We start from the raw sequence: 17,807 nt of genomic DNA, 5'->3' as shown, positions 1-17,807 counted from the left end.
TGCTGTTTCTCCTTGGGTCCATGTTTGCCTTCACAATCATGGGCATTTGGAAAAACATGGAAGAGTTACTTTTACCATTTTTTTGTCCACCATTCATTTTTGTGTCTGCTTCCAGCAACTGATTTTCCTCCTGGTTATTGGTAACATTCTGCTCGTTCCCTCTACGTCTCATTATTTTTGCATGTTGAGTACTAAGTAGGCTGGGGAGTGCTGGGTTTTGAATCACACCTTCACAGATGGCTGCACTTTTCCTGGAGGCAGTTATGGAACTTCAAGATTACGCTGTTTCGAAGCTCTTTTAAGTTCTTGAATAAAGGATCTGTAATTACCTTTGTTTTTAGGACTTAAATTAATCCTACTACTATGGGATGCCTTTTGCAACCTGTAGTGATTGCCTGTTTTATTCAGTGATGTTTGTCTAGAAACCTTTTCTTCAGTCTGTGCACCCTGGATGGAGGGATCTTGGCTGATCCTAGCACTCTGTTATCTGTTCTTGCTGTGGAGGTTTATTTTGCTCACTTCATGAGATTTCCCCCTACACATCAGCATACTGGGGCTAAACCAAAGATTCCCGATGAACATAAATGAACCTCTATGACCAGCATCCCGTTCCCCGTCTTCTTGCCTTAATGCACTGACTAGCATCTCCAGGACGCTGACTGCCGGCGGTGAGGCAGGACTCTTTCCTTGATCTCGGTGTCGGCGGGGATGCTTCCACTACTCATCATGTGTGATGTCTGCTGCAGGTTTTCCAAGGCTCATATGAAACTAACTTTCTCTTTTGGTTCTTACTTTTTTCTTTTTATCATGAATGATGTTGAATTTTATCACTTTCCCTGTCTTTATATGATTTTCCTTTGTTCTGTAAATGTGGTAAACAATTCTGATTTTCTAATTTAGGTTGCATTTTCAACCCCAGAATAAATTCTACTTGGTCATTTTGAAATGTTGCTGGATTTGATTTGCTAATATTTGGCTCTGGATTTTTCATCCATGTTTGACTGCATTGGTTTGTATAATTTTCTTGTAATATTCTGGCCTCATTATATGAGCTAACAATTGTTCTACTATATACTTTTATTTGGAGACATGTAAACTATTGTCATTTCCTTATTATATGCATGGATAAACTTACCAATGAATAGATATGGGTTTGATGTTGTCTTTGTGGGGAGGATTTTAATAACCATTACTTGCTACCGAAGAGGAATATTCAGATTTATTTTTAATTTTGTTAGGTGCATCTTCAAAGAATTTCTCCATTAAATTAAAAGTCTCACATTTACTGGCATGAAATTGTTCAGGATAGCTTATGCCAACTTGCTTTCTCACCGCTGGCATGGATGATCTGTGCAATCTCTTTTTAGTCTGCCTGAGGACTTATTAATTTTAATTTTTGCAAAGCCCCATCTTTTAGTTTTGTTAATTTCTACCGTATTTTTACTATTTCATTGATTTTTGGTTTTATTATGTTTATTTGTGTATGTGTGCTTTAGCTGTTGAGATACTCTAGGATACTGATTTTCAGCCTTTTTTTCCCCCTAATAATTGCTTTTTAAGTCTGTCTGTCTTCAATCGTAGCACTGCTACATATTATTTCTATTAAAGTATTTCCTCATTCTTTTTGAGCAATAATTATTACCACATAATTTCCTAGCAATAATAAAAATCTTTGATTCCACTAGTCTAATTTCACCGTTTGCAGAGAATGCACGCACTTTTCTCTCTGTCCTTTGTAATGTTAGGGTTTCATAGACCAATGTGTTCAATTTTGGTAAATGGTTTACATGACATAATAACACATCTTGATCCCACTGGATGGTCCTTTATGTGGGTCAACGGACCAAGCTCACCACTTCTGCTACCTCCTGCTGATGTCCTGTCATTCTATCAGCTACTGAGCAGTTCCCACCTGGCAGGGACTGGTCATGGCTCACCTCCTTTCAGTTCTGCCAACTTCTGCTTAGTCAGACTCAGAACTGTGTGCTTTCATTCATGTTGCCTGGCGGCCTGACCCCTGCAGGGGCAGGAAGGGCTCCCAACAGTGTGCACTTCCTATCCCTAAAACTGTGAACGCCAGGCAACCCTGGGAAAGGGAATAAAGACAGCAGGTTAAACTAGGTTGCCCACAGGCCTGCCTTACAACCAGGTGACGGTCCTGGAATTACAGGTGGGCCACATGCAATCACAGGCCCTTAAGCATGGGAACAGAGATGGTAGTGAAAGGAGCTCAGAAGGTTGCTGCTGGCTTTGACTTGGAGGAAGGAGCGTGGGCCCAGGAATATGCATGGCCTCCAGGACTTGGACAGGGCAAGACAACAGCTGACCCCCAAGCCTCCCGAAGGGAGAAGAGCCCTGCTGACACCGACGTTAGACCCGTTCTTGACTGAGAAATGGAAGCTACTACATCCACAGTTTTAACTCATTACATCCTGGCATCCCACGTATAGGACACCTACAAAAGCTGGAATTGATGGCACCTCACGTTACCCTGTATAAGCTTAAGTTGAGCAATATGTTGTTAATTGCTCCTCGGTTTCTTATAGGTTTCCTCTATATGGGATGCTGGGACACGATGGGTTGTTGGGTTTGTGTTTTAGCAGCACTAAGACACGAATGTAATTTTTTTTTTCTTAAAAATCCTTTCCTACCTCTAAATTTGTATCTTGTCTTGAAGTCTTTGATTAGCAAGCCATGCCAGTTTTCTGGTGTCCTTTTAAACTTAAGATCCAAAGAATCCTCTTGAAATAAATGAGCTAGGATTTTTTTTTCTTTCAACACTAAATATACCATTTCATGTCTGGCCATTTCTACTTCCTTGATAACAATGCCCTGCCCTGTGCTTTTAATAACTCTTTGCCTTTGGCTTTTAGTAGTTTTGGTTGGTGTGATTTTCTTTGTTTTTCCTGTGGGGTTTTCTGGGGTTTCTGAATTCACGGTTTGATCCCCACCCCCACTGGTTTTAGAAAACTCCGGGCCAGTACAGCCAAGCACTTTTCCATTATTCTCTCTCCCTGGAGTCCAGTGGTGCACATGGCAGATCTGCACTGTATACCTTGTTTCCAGCACTCTTGCTGCTGTTTTCTTCCGGGGCTTCATTTGAGTATTTATCCTGACCTGCTTTCCAGTGGAGGTTTTTATTGACATTCTACCTCTGCTTCGTGTTTATGGGCACCCTGACTCCTGGCCTCATGTGTTTTGAAGGAGCCCTGCCACAGCAAAATGACAAGAAAACTGGACTGTTTCTCAAGTTTTTAACTCAATTTTCTGGCTTCAAACCCCAAGTAGCTTAAAAGCTCATCAAGTGTCTTGAAGGATGAACAGCACACAGTTTAGAGCACCAAGTCTCCATTTTTATCCCCCAGGCCCAGGGAGGTACCACAATTCCACAGGCAGCTAGGTCCTCCAGCAGCACAAGTCTGTGCAGGAAAGGACTGCATCTTGCTGGGCCCAGAACAGGCAGGTGTCCCTGGTGTGCTCTGCAGACACTTCCTCTTAGCCTCCGCACCCTCCTTCCTCACTGCTGTGGGGGCTGACGCCTCCAAACAGATTTTGGCACAGACCCACCTTCTGTGGTTCTTGGCACAACTAAATGGGCCTCAAAGTACTTCAGCCCGGAGCAAAAACTTCATGGACTTACCACCATCTCCACCTCCCTGATTAAAAATGACACTTTTGAAAGAAATTCACTAATGTGTCCAAATGTCCCACATTCAGAATTGGCTTACTGCTTTTTAGTAGGGTGTTTAACTTATTTCACAAATACTCAGATTTCAGGTAAATCAGCAGTTAGATCCAACAGCTCTGATTCTATTTGCACACATTCACTCTGCACAAAACTTGATGGCTGATGCTGTATGCTTCCATAGCCCAGGCTTGCTTCTTACCCTGTGACCCCAAGAGTGAGTGGACTCAGGTATTTTCAGCATGAAAGATGAATTACAAACTACCTTTGATTTGGATCTGCCATGCAAACAGAACCTAAAACAAGAATAACATGTCGATGACTTCTCTGGACTCCAGGGAACAAAAGAAGACCTGGCAAGGGTGGAGCAAGGAAGGAAGAACAAGCCAAGGTCACAGAGTGGAGCTGGTTGCCAGGGATCACAGCCCAATCATATTGGGGCTATTTTTCAGGAACCAACTATGGAACAAACCCAGAACTGTCTGCCCCCAAGAGAGGAAAGGGAGAGTCATGTCCCCAGACCTACATCCCTCTCACCCAGGGCATTCTGAAGCAGTACCACAGCAAAAAGGCAGAGACACTCAATGGACTGCAAGCAGCAAGCTGCCTGGAAACCAGCCAGGGCACAGAGGGGCTGGGGGTGTGCTGCACACATTTTATGCTGTCTCATTTTGTCATCTGCAGTCTTGGTAGCCACTGATACATTTTTTTAAGATGGGCTACATAGTATTGCTTTTCTAATGCTATCTTCATTTATTAGGTAGAGTTCTCCTACAGAATCTTCCATCATGAGCTATTTGACCAGCCTTCAGGTTCACTCTGTTACTTTGGAGTCTGAGGGGTTATCAATTTGTTATTTTGAAAACCGATAAGAAGGAAATAAAATCAGTCACATATCCTGACTTTTTTGTACAGTGATGAGATTATTTTCATGTAACTATAAACTCTGGGTTAAAAATACAAAGACATACTCAAACTGTTTCATTTTTGGCTAGTGGGAGTTACTTCAAATTGGCTTCAACAAAAGAATCCTGGGTCTCTGAAAGTTCCTTGACCTGGGACATCTTGTTCTCAATGTTACCCTGCAGCATTAACTACTTTGCAGATTACTTTCTGCTCCTTTTAGATGAAAATGGAATTTTGACACAACTGGGACCAGTGGTATGGGGTATCCCTGCAATGATTATCCTAGCTAGGACTTTACAGCTAGACAGAGGTAGGAAATATTTACTGTGTAAAAAGAAGAAAAAGTCACGATGAAGTTTCCGAGTCAAATTTAAGATTACTGGTCTCTAACGATATTACCTAAGTACTTTCATTCTACAATATCCTCTTAATAATGATGATGTAAGATTATTTTGTAAAATGAACCACAAAACCACATCTAGTAGTCTGACTTCTTTTGTCCTTAGTGTATCCACTGACAATGTAGAATCAGAACACGTGTCACTTGAAATAATCACATTTCTTCTCTATGTAGTGGCTCACTGCCCTCTTCTACTGCTCTAAAGAACCATCTTTACTTCTTTCTGGTTCATCCTTCCACTGCTGCATTTCCAAATCCAAGCACGCGTGTGTGTGGGCACACCTAGAACCACTCTCCTGCTCCGTTTTCCCTGGGAGGTCTCTCCACGTGAGCACAGGGGTCAGCTCTCAGCTTTTACAGCGAAAGTCCACTCTACACCACTGTTTACTCAACCAATCCCATCAACGAACTTTTGGGTCGATTCCAATCTGCCATGAAAAACAAAGCTCGTGGATGCGATGTGTACTTAACATCTGAAAGTGAACACTGGCATCACCACCCTCGCTACTGACTCTGACTTCTTGTATTTTCGTTTCCTCAAGTGTAAAACAAGCTTTAGCAATAGATGTTCCTACCCAGATTAAATATAATTGCCATTAAAAGACATTTCCATGTATGTTAAGAAAGACTGAAATACCCAATACAATGAACAAAAACATGAATGATGTAATTACTACTACATAGATTCACTATAGAGGTCATTTCCATTTAATTAAGATGTTCTTATTTTGAGAGGCAATGACAAACTAGAAAGTATCCAAAGAAAGAGCAAGATAGTGAAAACTTTAGAAACTAGCTTGGATCAAACAGTTTTAGAATTCAATTAAATATTTATTGAACAAACGCAGAATAAATGAACTAAAGGGTATTTGAACCCAAGGATCAAATATACAACTTCGAATATGTGGCGGGCTGTCACATAAAGAATGAAGACTTGTTCAGCACTTCTTCAAAAGGCAGAGCTGGAACCTCAGGGTAAGTGCAGGCGACCGAGTGGACGCAGGGTAGGACCAAGTGCATCTCGTCACACTTCCTTGCCGTGCAAGCACCGTGCACCTCCCCGTCCCCTCTGAAAGCGCCACATCGCACGGTAAGCCCTCCACTCCAGCAATGAATGTACTCACGCTACTGGGAAGAAACTAACGCTAACAAACTGGTCTACTCAGAAAATGGCCTCTTTGCTCCTTAGCTGTATTTCTGTACCTTTAGAGATTCTCCAGAGGTGGGGAGAGAAGAGAACATTTCCTCCAGAGAGTGAATCACAACCCCCGTGTGCGTTCAGGCGCTGCCCGGGCCGGTCCTGCTGCAGCCCAGGCATCCCTGCGGCTCTTCACCACTGGTGCAGGTGGAGGTGTGCGCTGGGGGAAGGTGGCCGACCACTCTGCTCCACCCCAAGCAGCGGGCTTGAGTTACGAACCTCCAGGAAATATAAGCTAACCATGTAATACTGATGGGCTCCAACCAGATTGTTAAATATCACAAAATGAGAATTGCTTTAACAACTATTTAGCATAATGTTTAAGGACAAAATATATATAATATTTTTATATTATATATGTATTTTATCACATACTCAGGAATGCTGAGGTGCTTATAATCCATCCAGTAAATTGAAAATAAAAATTTTACATTTCTGTATTTGTCAGTGTACAGGATTCTGAAGTGGATGCTGAATTCAGAAAGGTACATCAATTTTCAAGAAAAGCCACGTAATCGGTCAGTCTGGCTAACTGCTGTTCATTGGGGATTGGTGGAACTGGGGCAGGCTCTGCATGTTAAAGAGAGAAACACACTTTAAGTTAGATACTGGTGTGACAAAGCTCTGGTTCTGCCACCCACCCACTGATGGCTTTAATTTTAACATGAAAGCAACTTTCTTAGATCTACCTGCTTTTAGACAAGATTGTGTCTCCGAGGGCCCTGCACACTTTCACGAGCATGGTTTCCCCAGCTGGCATAAAGGCATGCTGGCACTGTAGCTGCAGCGGTTACTGACAGCCAAGGCTCAAAGCACATTTAATGTCTGGCATCTCTTAGGAGGCCACAGCTCTTTGTGGAAAGCCTCTACCCCTGGGATGTTTAATCTAGGAATAGTTACTGAGGGCCTCTCATGTGCTAGGTACCATTCCTGGAGAACACCACACTGTCAGTGAACAAAGCGATAGCAGCCCACCCTGGAGGTGCTGCACTCAGCATTTAGAATGCTCTGGATAAACAGGGAGAAGCTGCTGGGCCCACTAGGTGGTAGGCAGGCGCTACCGCAGGCGACAGGGTACCGCCGCACCAGGCGACGGTGTGGGAGCCCAGTTTCACCTTTCTATCAGATTATCTCTACGAATTTATAGAACTGAATGTTTGTTTCTTAAGAACTAAGAAAAATGCATACACATTACAAAACAGATACCAGGCACAATGAAACATTTTGAAAGATCATATTAAAACACATACCTGATAAAGGAATAAACCTGTTAAAGGAAACATCCAGGGACCCTGCAACTAAACAAACAAAAAAAATTATAGCCCTAGTTACAGAAGTCATTGTCAAGACCTTTCACACAACACACATTTACAGTCATTTAGTTCTCGGACAGGCATAATGATACCCTTGATTTCATTAGTTTTAGTTACATGAGTCTTCCCTCGCCTCTCGAGTGGCTGGGTCATGCAGTTGCCGCTTGCCAGTGCATCCTCACCAGGCTTGGCATACTGGCACTGGTGTACACCTGCCTGTGTTCGGCAGTATCTAAGCAACAGGTGTTCAGAACAGGTGAAGGAAACTGGGGATGATATCAAAGGGTGATGGAGGTGGACACTAAGCCTGGCTCTTAAGAGCTGACAGAAAAGAACACTTGTGGCAACCCAGGAGGAAGAGAAGTCAGCAGGCAGGAAGGAGCATGGTTCACTGCAGAGCGACATGGAGGGGCTGGGGATTCAGACTGAGGGGATGGGCTTCAGGATTTCAGGCCTTGGGAAGCAGGCAAGAACAATTAGTCCTGTAAAAGCCACAGTCACAGGAGAAGAATCTGTAAGGCTCAAGTGCAAGGAGGAGAGGAACTTACTAGGCCAACAGTTCAGATAATATGAGGAGAAGCAGTTAGAAATGGCTTCACAGATCAAAGAACAGAGATTAACTGTCAACAAAAACCAACTGCATGACCTATGAGATGCCCACATGCAAGTCTTTCACACAAAAAACATTTTTAAAAATTAAGACGAGGTGACCTTTAAGATCCTTTCTGCCTTAATGCCAACATTCTGTATCTATATTTAGAATGTGAATGTGAATCAATTCCATCATGTTACCCTTTCCTATCAAATTACCCAAACTCAAGGCCTGAAAACCTAAGGTGGTCTTGGAGTTCCGTGCTGCAGGGATGGGTGCGGAGCTCCGCCTACCTGGCTTTCTGGGCAGTACCATTCTGGTGGTGGAGTCGGCTTGCCATCCTTGTTCTAGTATACCTAGAAATGTATTCCACACACAGGTAAGGCGCAACCCAACGCCCACCAGACCATGCCCGTCCACAACTCCACTTTTACAGGAGAACTGACATGTTTCAACCAACCTGTCTCGTGTAGTTTTACTAGAAAGGTATAGTACAGAGAGCATGTGAACTTATTTCTGAAACACAGCAAAGCATTTCATGCTACTCTACCAGGCTGCTACAATCACTAACAGATGGTTAGTTCTATATAAAGTGTTACATAATCAACGACACACAGAGGAAAATCTGTGATGCCTTTGGTGTTCATAATGGGGACCAAGATTCATGCCCAGGCTGTCAGTTGAGAGCACAGGCTCTGGAACATAATATACATTAGACAAATTACAGTTCAATTTTAAGAGAAGAGACATAAATACAGATCTGTAAGAGAGAGCAACAGCATGATTTAATATAGGAATTCTGGGGCTAGGGATGTAGCTCAGTGGTAAAGCATGTACTTAGAATGCATAAGGCCCCGAGTTCCATTCCCAGTACTGAGGAAAAAAAAAAAAAAAAAGAAAAAAGAACCTAAATCATCTTGTTCTTTATGTGTCCTAGAACTGTACTAGGCCCTTGAAATTTAAGAAAAAGAAAAGAGGTAGTACTTCCTACTTTAGTCGGAGAGCAGAAATGTCAATCATCACAAAAGAATGCAACGAAGTGCATGCAATACTGTCGTAGTGGGCAGAGTAGGCAGCAGGCACTCAGGGTCCGGATGGGAAACGTGGGAGGAACACGGGCTGACCAGGGCTGCGGGATGAGACTAACTTTACCAAGGACGGAGGAAATACGGGTTTCTAAGTGTGAGCAGGGAGGTCCATCAGGAGCACTTTATTAACCAACTGTGCCGATGTCTGCACATTTGCTTGCTGACTACAGGCGCTTGTTGTCCAGAGCCCTGAGTGGGGGTGGTGTACAATACGTTTCCCACCGCCCTCCTAAAAAGGAAGCACCTCGATTCCAAAACATCCTGTTCTGAGGGTTCCAGAGAAGGGACTGTGAACCCGTAACTTACACCTTTATTTTCCATTTTGCTTGTAAGTAAAAAGTAAACCCAAGTACCTTTCACAGCCTCTTCTACAGGAAGTCCAACGAAGGCTGCAAAATCATCAGCGATTATTGAGGTGTATGCTTGAGAGACCAGGGCGAAGGCGCGTCTCCTTGTAGCATCTATTGTGGAAGTGGGGTGGGTGGAGGGGACCAACGGAGCAGGCGTTTTAACAGCAGTTACATCACACACTGCCCTTGCCCAGTCTTCATGAGTAACACCAGAGCAATCCAAAGATGCCTGTGCTTAGCAGGTACATGTCCCAAGCACACGTACGGGCTCACATACTGCTAAAACAAACATTTCCTACATTTTCTCTGAGATCAGATGATAATGAGAGTTATGAAGATGGAAAACACTTAACAGACACAAACTTCAATAAAAATTTAACTTAAATACATTGATGTACTTCAAGTACACATTTAAGTTTCTCTTATTCTCTTATATTTTACTTACAAACACTGGAGTGAACAGATAAGAAAACCTCATGAGGGTCCCTGACATATGATCACATGTGGAAGCTGCAGAATAAACCTTGTCAGGGAGCATGGGTCCTAACTTCCAAGTCTACATCAAATTCTTAACTCATTTAGGTTCAAAATTCTAAATTCCAACACTGAATGAGTGAATCTAATGAGAAGGGGCTCCAGACACCAACCACAACTCTTCAGATGGTCCTGGGAATTTTTCTCAGGCTTACGTGTCCACATTAAATACATGAATGAGAGAGTTGTCCCATTCAGTTGGCCTGCCTTCCTCCTGTCCAGTATTTTGGTGACACAAGGGCTCCTCTACATGGCTTAGGAAACATTTTGGACTTTACTTTCCGTACTTGATAGATCAGTAGACACATATAAAACAAAACCCGCAACAGTCCGGAAGTCCCCTCTCCATTCCTGAGCCACTGTGAACATGATGGCGGTGACTGCCTCAGACATCCTTTGCTTCAAACGACCCCTGGCTCTCAGACAAGCCTTACTCCTCCCGCCCTCAGGCTTTGGGCGATGCCCCCTGACCTGCAGCACCCTCCTCTCCACAATCATCCTAGCTCTGTTCATAAAGTCCCCCCCGAGCACCGAAATCGCATACGATCTCTGTCCCTCTCTGAATTCATACCATTACATTTCTAATTTAATAAGCATGTTTTTCCCACCTTTGGCACACACTGTACTAGCCACCCAAGTTTCTCAATCATATTCTAAAATTATGGACAAAAAAGGCTGTCAATTTTGTCTTTATATCCCCAATAAGCCCAGTTGGGGCATGTGATGAAATTCCTCATAAATCACTGCCACTCAGCCGCTCCTCCTCTGGTGACCGAGCGAGACGCCTCTCCAGCTCTCACAGATGTCACTCACTCCTCCTCCAGGGTCTCTATGCTTGGTTCCTTCCTTCCTTCTACCAACCTCCCACAGACAACCTCTAAACAGACTTTGAAAAGATTTTAGAGACACAGGGACTTTTTCTCTTGAAGGCTTCAGACAGTCAGCTGAAAGAACTGAGGCAGCGAAGGAAAGGGACATCCTTTGTCTCCTTAGGGAAACACTAGCGTGTGCCACACACCTGCATTCGTCTGGCAGGCCTACTGTGTTTTAAAAACACTGAGTCTTGTTCAAATATTCTGATCAGTTTTGCTGGGTGGGGAGCAGAACAGGAACTGAGTGTGAAGTGAGTAGCAGAAGGGGAGGGGAGAAGCGGCAAGAGGTGCACCTGGGAAATGGAAGAACATTTGGGGTCAGAGGCAGGCTGGTGAGGGAAGCAGAACAAGGCTTAGCACGTCCAGGAGCAGTCAGAGGCTGCCGCGTCCAGCCTGCTTTAACCACTTGGCGTGAATGACTGACACGCCCACATTCTGACTAGTCACAGTGCGACCCTTAAGAGCTGCACAGCTGGTCACCTCATGAAGGCTTGCAGTTGAACAGCATGCCACCTGGGGACCGAACTGAGCTAGCAGCTAACACCGTGGCGACTAAGCGTGGGACATGCTCTTGATGGAAGCACAGGCCCTTGCAGAACGCCCATTTAGTCTTCAACTAACACGGGAGTGCCCGTCACTCTAAAGGCCTGCCCTGCCAGAGCTAGAGACAGAAGGGCAGGTGAGCTGGCCAGGGGGTCACCCTCCCAACCCACTTCTCCCTGTCCACCCTGCTGTGTACAGGAACAGGCTGCCAACGACTAGCACCTGAGCTCCCTTGCTTGGCAAATGGGGACTCCATCAGGTGTCAGAGGCCAGGGGTAAAGGTCAGGGAACTTCTCGGCTTCCTCGGCTCCCTCCCTTCCTTTCTCCAACTGATCTGAACCCACAGCTCCTGCTGGCAGCCCCTTTTCCACAGCTACAAGTCCCTTGCCCTGTCCTTCCAGGCCTCAGTCCCTGGGAACTTCGAGAGCTCTTGCTGGCAAATGCAACGGTTTTCTTTGGTCTCTTTTCAGTTAAGCCTTCTTCGATTGCTCTCAAGGACTACGACTAATTTAGAACAGAACTGGAAGAGACTGAGGAGAGTGACTTGTGGTTCAGCATGTTGCTCAAGAGTTATATGCTGGAAACTCTCTATTCCACGTGATGACGTCAAGTAGCAGAAGCCTGAAGAGGTGTGGTCTAAGGGAAGGTGGTCACATCACCGGCGACTGCCTTTGGAAGAGACTAATAGCTCTTGTGGGGCCCTAGCTGATTACATGAGAACAGGTTTTTACGACAGAGCGAGCCTGGCCCCTGGACCTCTCTGGCTTCCGCCTGACCTGTGACCTCTCCTACCTGTAGTTCTGCCAGTGATGCCGTCCATCATGAGGCTCTCAGCAGAGGTCACACAGACACGACTGCCCAATCCTGGACCTATGCCTCCCAGTCTGTGAGCTAAATAAACTTAGATTCTTTCTTAGTACCCAACCTCAGATATTTTGTTGTAACAACAGAAAACTGATTAATTAAGCCACTGTTCATAACTAGAGAGCAAACATGTTAATGCACTGAAAAGCAGACTATTAAACTTGGCAGTAACCCAGACTGGGATGACACTGCTCTCCACAGCTCCAATTTATGGAGGAAAACGTGGTGCTGTTTATGAATCTGGGGATTTATAAGTCTCAGAGTATGCTCATGAAAATTGTAGGTGAACACAAGAATGCTTTAGAACACAAATTAATGCACTTACGACCTGTCAAAAGTACTATTTCTAATTCACAAATGACAAAAATGAAGCACCGAGAGGTCATCCCCAGGAAGTGATCAAAACAGAAGTCAGACTCCAGAGCCAGGTCCCGCGTGTTGTGCTACTCAGTTTTTCAAGGGTCTGTGATCTGCTTCCAACTCTTAGATTTAACAGAATCCACAGTAAGAGAAGGCGCTCGGAAGGAATTGAACTAGAGACCAAAGGCACACCACAGAGCACCAACTTGGCTGACTGAATCAGGAGTCCCAAGCCTCATCCTGTGTCCTCGATACTGCCACCACCAGAATGAGTCCCCAGCTAAGAAAGTCCATTACTACACTAATTCCTTGGGGCTTACCTGAACTCTTCAGAAGGCAGTTTTCAAAACGAGTCCATTGTACCTGTACAACTTGATTCTACTCTGCTCTCTTCCCACACAGCTGCCTGCCCTGAAATCCTGCTCATAGTCATTCACATTTAAAGTAGATGTGCCCAGTTTTATAAGTTACATTGCTCTGTTTTACCATTCCAAGGTAATTACGTACATCTTAAAAACAATCTTCACCATCCGCTGCCCTGTAAAGCTGACACCCCACCAGTGATGGTGAGACTTCATCAGAAGCTCCTGCTCGTGGACTTCTGCAGAGCTTTTACAGAGTAAAGGCAGGTACTAACTATGGCAACGAGGTGACAATGAGAAAAGAGGAACAATGTAAAGAAATCACTGTATGAGCTTATCAAAGAGTGAGCCAGAAAGACCAGAAACAAAGGCTAGGGGTGGGAGAACAGAGAGAGGCAGGAGATGGGATTTTTTGCCAGGGGATCATTGCTATGTCAGGTCAGGCTTATAACCTTTCGAAGCAATTAAAAACACAGTAGAGCATCTATGCATTAAATTGATTAATTAAAAATCCAGAAACTGGACATAACATTTATCAAAGATCGAGGCTAACAAAATCTGAAGGTCAGTCAATATTTTCAAATACAGGAATTTTAAAAACCTTTACCAACTGATACCATGAGTTAGAGTTATTACCAGATTTCATTTCAATAGCAAAAACCCTGTTACTGACAAAAGCATTTTCCATCTAGAATAAAAAAGACAATGAAGCCCTCAGCTGCTGACAAATCTAGAACATACAATGAAAAAGCAGCAGAACAAATCTTAACACTGAATTTTGAAAACTGTCCCACTTGCCTGTGAGAAAATATCTACTTTTAAAACACACACTGATTTGCTACCACCCTGCAGCACCTAGGGAGATGGACTCAGTTCAATGTAAGTTCTGAAAGAAACATTACCTCTAAGTGCGTCCATGATTGGCTGCACTGTCTCAGACCACTGGTGGGCGCTGATGGTCATATAGATCCCAGGGAAATCTCGCTGCCAGATTCTCTGTCCTACTGACCAAATTCCCCCAAGTTCAGAATTTGCCTGCAATGCACATTATGGACGTTGAAGGTATTCACTCTGCGATTTACTTATAACTGTATCTTAAAATACTGGAAATGACATAAAACTTGTGAGGTTTTATTATTAAAGACACAATTCAACATTTCTTTCAAGAGATGCAATTTTTTCTACTGTCAAGGTTTTTATATACTGTGAGCAGTAAAGTAAAATATTTGTACATTTAATACACATGTTTAATACAATGACAAATTAAAGCAAGTAGTTTAAAAATATTTCAGAATTAAACCTGGGAACTAATTATCTAAACATTGTTTTTTTAAAGATGTTGCATTTATTTTTCTCATATAAATATTTTACATTTATGTAAATACATATAAATTCAAGACAAAGAGTAATAATAAACTGGCTAGCAACAGAGTGTCAATCAAAGATGTCATTCACTGCAGTCTAACCTTAGAGTTTCCACTAATATCATGGAGACTATGTGTATAATTTATAGTTCTTATTTATTTAGCCAAAGAAGCCCAGAATGTTCCAATCTACTAAAAAGAAGAATGTCAGGGAAAGAGAGTTATCACTTGAAATTAAAATTTATTTTATTCCACACTGCAAGAAACTTCACAGGTTATTTCACTTAATCTAACTATGAAAATCAATCTTAATGCTGTGAATATTCACTTTTTGAATATTCTTATAAACTCTAACAGTTTCAAAAATATATGAGGACCATTATAGAAAACCACACACATGAGCTGGAAATCATCACTGCCTGGCCACTGCCATCACCCTCCTGCATGCAAAGCTGCTTGGCTGTTAACTGGTGAAAAACACAAGCCACATCTTGTGAAGTTTGATCAGCAGGAGGGGAACACTGATTTCTGTACCATTCCATGGAAATTTAAATTTCTCAGAGGAATCTGAAGATCTATTTTTAACTTCAATGCTAGTTTAACTATTTCTATGACATGGGAATGGAAACAAGAAGTTTTAAGAGACTGCCATTTAAGTGAATGCCACTACTATATTAGAACAATAAAATTACTGAAAAGAATACTTACAGATTTTATAGCAGGCGGTATCCTTTTCCAAAGATATCTTGCATTATTCCTAAGTTACACAAAGAACAATGGATTAAAAACATCGGCTTAATAAATACCTAAATTCACTAGGTTCCAATGCAAACATAAAGAAGTACACTTTGAAATACTATACACAACACAGAGTAAATTTTAGTTTTAGATGAATTTGTCATGGGGAAATAAGAGTGGTTTTCCAGATAAAAAGACATGAAATATTTTCATCAAAGAAATACTTTGTCATTTTTGCTCATGATCCAGATCCTAAAACAAGGCAACAGCACACTAAAATTACAGAGATACACAGAACTGCCCATATAATTCTCTCAGATATAAAAATAAACAATTAATATATTTCAACAGCTCTGGCGCTCCCTGACAATAAGGTACATAATGCTTTTCTCATTAAGACCCCTCCTACTAGTGGAGACAAAGTCTTTGAAATTTCAAAGTGAGAGTTTTTAAGGGATTGAAGCAAATATACAAAAATGGGACTATGAAAAGTGAAGAAAATAATTTATATATGTGTAATAAACACCTCAGTTTAGTTTTTAAAAAAGATATCAAAAAGGGGCTGGGGTCATGGCTCAGTGGTAGAGTAAATGCCTTCCATGCATGGGGCACTGGATTCAATCCTCAGCACCACATAAATAAATAAAATAAAGGTATTGTGTCCATCTTCAACTATAAATAAATAAGTAAATAAATAAATAAATAAATCAAAAGGCTTTGGAAAAATTTCAAGTAAAATTTTATCAGGATGGGTCAGAACCACAGAAGACGACTATTCTTTAGCAAAGCTATGCTTGAATACAAATTAAAAAAAAAAAAAATTCCAGGAAATCTCATACATGTTGATAATGAATTCTTCTTGGCTTTCTCAATCTTCCCTTTCAGCATCTTTTGATTTATTGATTACATGTGAATTTAAGAACGGAGAGATCCTAAGATCAAAAAATAAAAAGTTCAAGGGAAAAGAAATTTGCTACATTGTAGTTTCTCATGAGAAACTGAAATGCTTTTTGAAAGGCATTTATGAAACAAATCTACCTCAACAACCATCTAAATGTAATTCATTATGTTATGATTCAAAAGGAAATAGATATAATAGGTACTGTAATACAAGAGATAGCTCATTATGCCTATGTTACAAGGTCTACTTCAATGCAAAATAATTCATGTGTAACGGTGAAGAAGCAGCTGCTCCTAGTTTTAGGTGAAAGGTACTTACATGTCATTGTGAAGCAAATATAAAGCTAGAAGCTGACCATACACTGGAGGTGTAGCAATTCCTCCAGGGGCCTTAAAAGTCAAAAACAGGAGAAAAATCTCATTTACAATAATGCCTTCATAAAGGAAAAAAAAAGTTTTATTAACACTAATTTAAAAATAAAGCCTATCTTATGGTACTATTATAAATGCAGAAACAGATTAGAAAAATAGTAAGCACTAAAATTCACAGTACTAAGCTTATATCTGTCATCAGCTGGTATTTATCTTCTTTTCGGTCTAAGATTTTTTACACACACAAGAATAGTTTAGCATGATCCCTTTCCCAGGTCTCGAATTTTTATTTAAGTACTCTTACTCTTATAAGAAACAAATGCTTTCAAAATTCCTTAGCAGTATGATTCTATCCTTTATAAGGAATATGCTGGGTATTTAAGTGAGCGAAGAACACATAAACACCGCAGCTGAGTTACAAAGACATTGCTCTCCTTGTTCAACTTCAGTTTCTTTCGAAAAGACCTAAGAAGTGTCTATCAGAGCAGCTGCTTCTGCTGGTCTCCTTCAGTTAAGTGACTTTGTGCCAACGTGATGGGTGCTCGTCTGGGGCCTTTCTAAGAAATGTCCCAACTTGTTAACAGCTGCACGACATCGCTTTCATCCGTCTTACCAAAGGCGAATGGCAAGTTTACTCGACTACAACAACACGAGACTAAGAAGGGCGTTCGGCCCCGAGAAAAGGCCCGCTCTGGTCTGGGGTGGTTGTCTCCACCCAAAGGTCTCTGATGAAACCCACGGCGCCGCCGCCCCCTGCCCCGACTCCGCCCGCAAAGGTGTGCGGTCCAACACCAGAAGCGTGTCACTGGGCTCTGGATAAAGGGTGCAAAGGAGTTTCGGGCTCAAAACCAAAGAAAGACGACCAGAAGCTGCCAGCGCGTCCCTCCCGGCGGCCCAGGCCCCGGCTAGCGCGCGCCCGGAGCCGGGCCCGGCCCCGTTACCCTGGAAACCCGCGCCGCCCCAAGTTCCTCCCCGCGCGGCGCAGATGGCGACCTCGAGCTCTTGGTTCTCGCACTGATCCAGCAACTTTTTGAAACTGAAGGCGCCTTCCGCCATCACCGCCACTGGCATCTTCCCCAGCGGTCTTGCAGCCGCACCTCCCGACCGCTAGACCCCTGACTGTCCCTCGGGGCGTCGCGCCCGCGATGACGTACGCACAAAGCCGCCGTCGCCGCGGAGCGCCCAGGCGCAGGCGCGCTGTCGGTTCCGGCGCGTCGTCGGACGTCGCTGCGGTCGAGAAAGGGCGCCGGCGCTCTGGCCGGCGCTCTCGGTGCCCTGGAGGACCCGCCTGGAGCCGGAAGCTGCTCCCGGAAGGCGCGGCCCGCGGAAGGCGGGGCTGGCGAGTGCAGGCCGCGCGTCCCGCGGC

At 43.2% G+C, this 17,807-nt stretch overlaps 1 protein-coding gene across 1 annotated transcript; it reads right to left on the bottom strand.

Annotated features, from left to right (window-relative positions):
* Positions 1-5,678: 5,678 nt before the first annotated feature.
* COPS8 (COP9 signalosome subunit 8) lies at positions 5,679-17,605 on the bottom strand. The gene is made up of 8 exons (XM_079133170.1): positions 17,435-17,605; positions 16,389-16,459; positions 15,140-15,188; positions 13,970-14,102; positions 9,536-9,643; positions 8,388-8,450; positions 7,440-7,487; positions 5,679-6,759 (listed from the first exon to the last, which is right to left on the bottom strand). Exons 1-8 carry the CDS (start codon positions 17,510-17,512, stop codon positions 6,680-6,682), a joined length of 630 nt encoding a protein of 209 aa, XP_078989296.1. The 5' UTR covers positions 17,513-17,605; the 3' UTR covers positions 5,679-6,679.
* Between the last annotated feature and the right edge of the window lie 202 nt (positions 17,606-17,807).

Source organism: Sciurus vulgaris (assembly GCF_902686455.1).
Source record: "Sciurus vulgaris genome assembly, chromosome: 3".
Taxonomy (NCBI): domain Eukaryota; kingdom Metazoa; phylum Chordata; class Mammalia; order Rodentia; family Sciuridae; genus Sciurus; species Sciurus vulgaris.
Note: the sequence above shows the minus strand (reverse complement) of the source record. Positions and strands in the feature narration are given on the sequence as shown.

Coding starts and splice junctions, on each gene's coding strand:
- COPS8 (XM_079133170.1), bottom strand. CDS start 17,512: ATGCCAGTGGCGGTGATGGCGGAAGGCGCCTTCAGTTTCAAAAAGTTG. Junction 15,189..16,388: donor TATTTGCTTCACAATGACAT/GTAAGTACCTTT, acceptor TGTGTAACTTAG/GAATAATGCAAGATATCTTT. Junction 6,760..7,439: donor CAGGTTTATTCCTTTATCAG/GTATGTGTTTTA, acceptor TTTAACATGCAG/AGCCTGCCCCAGTTCCACCA.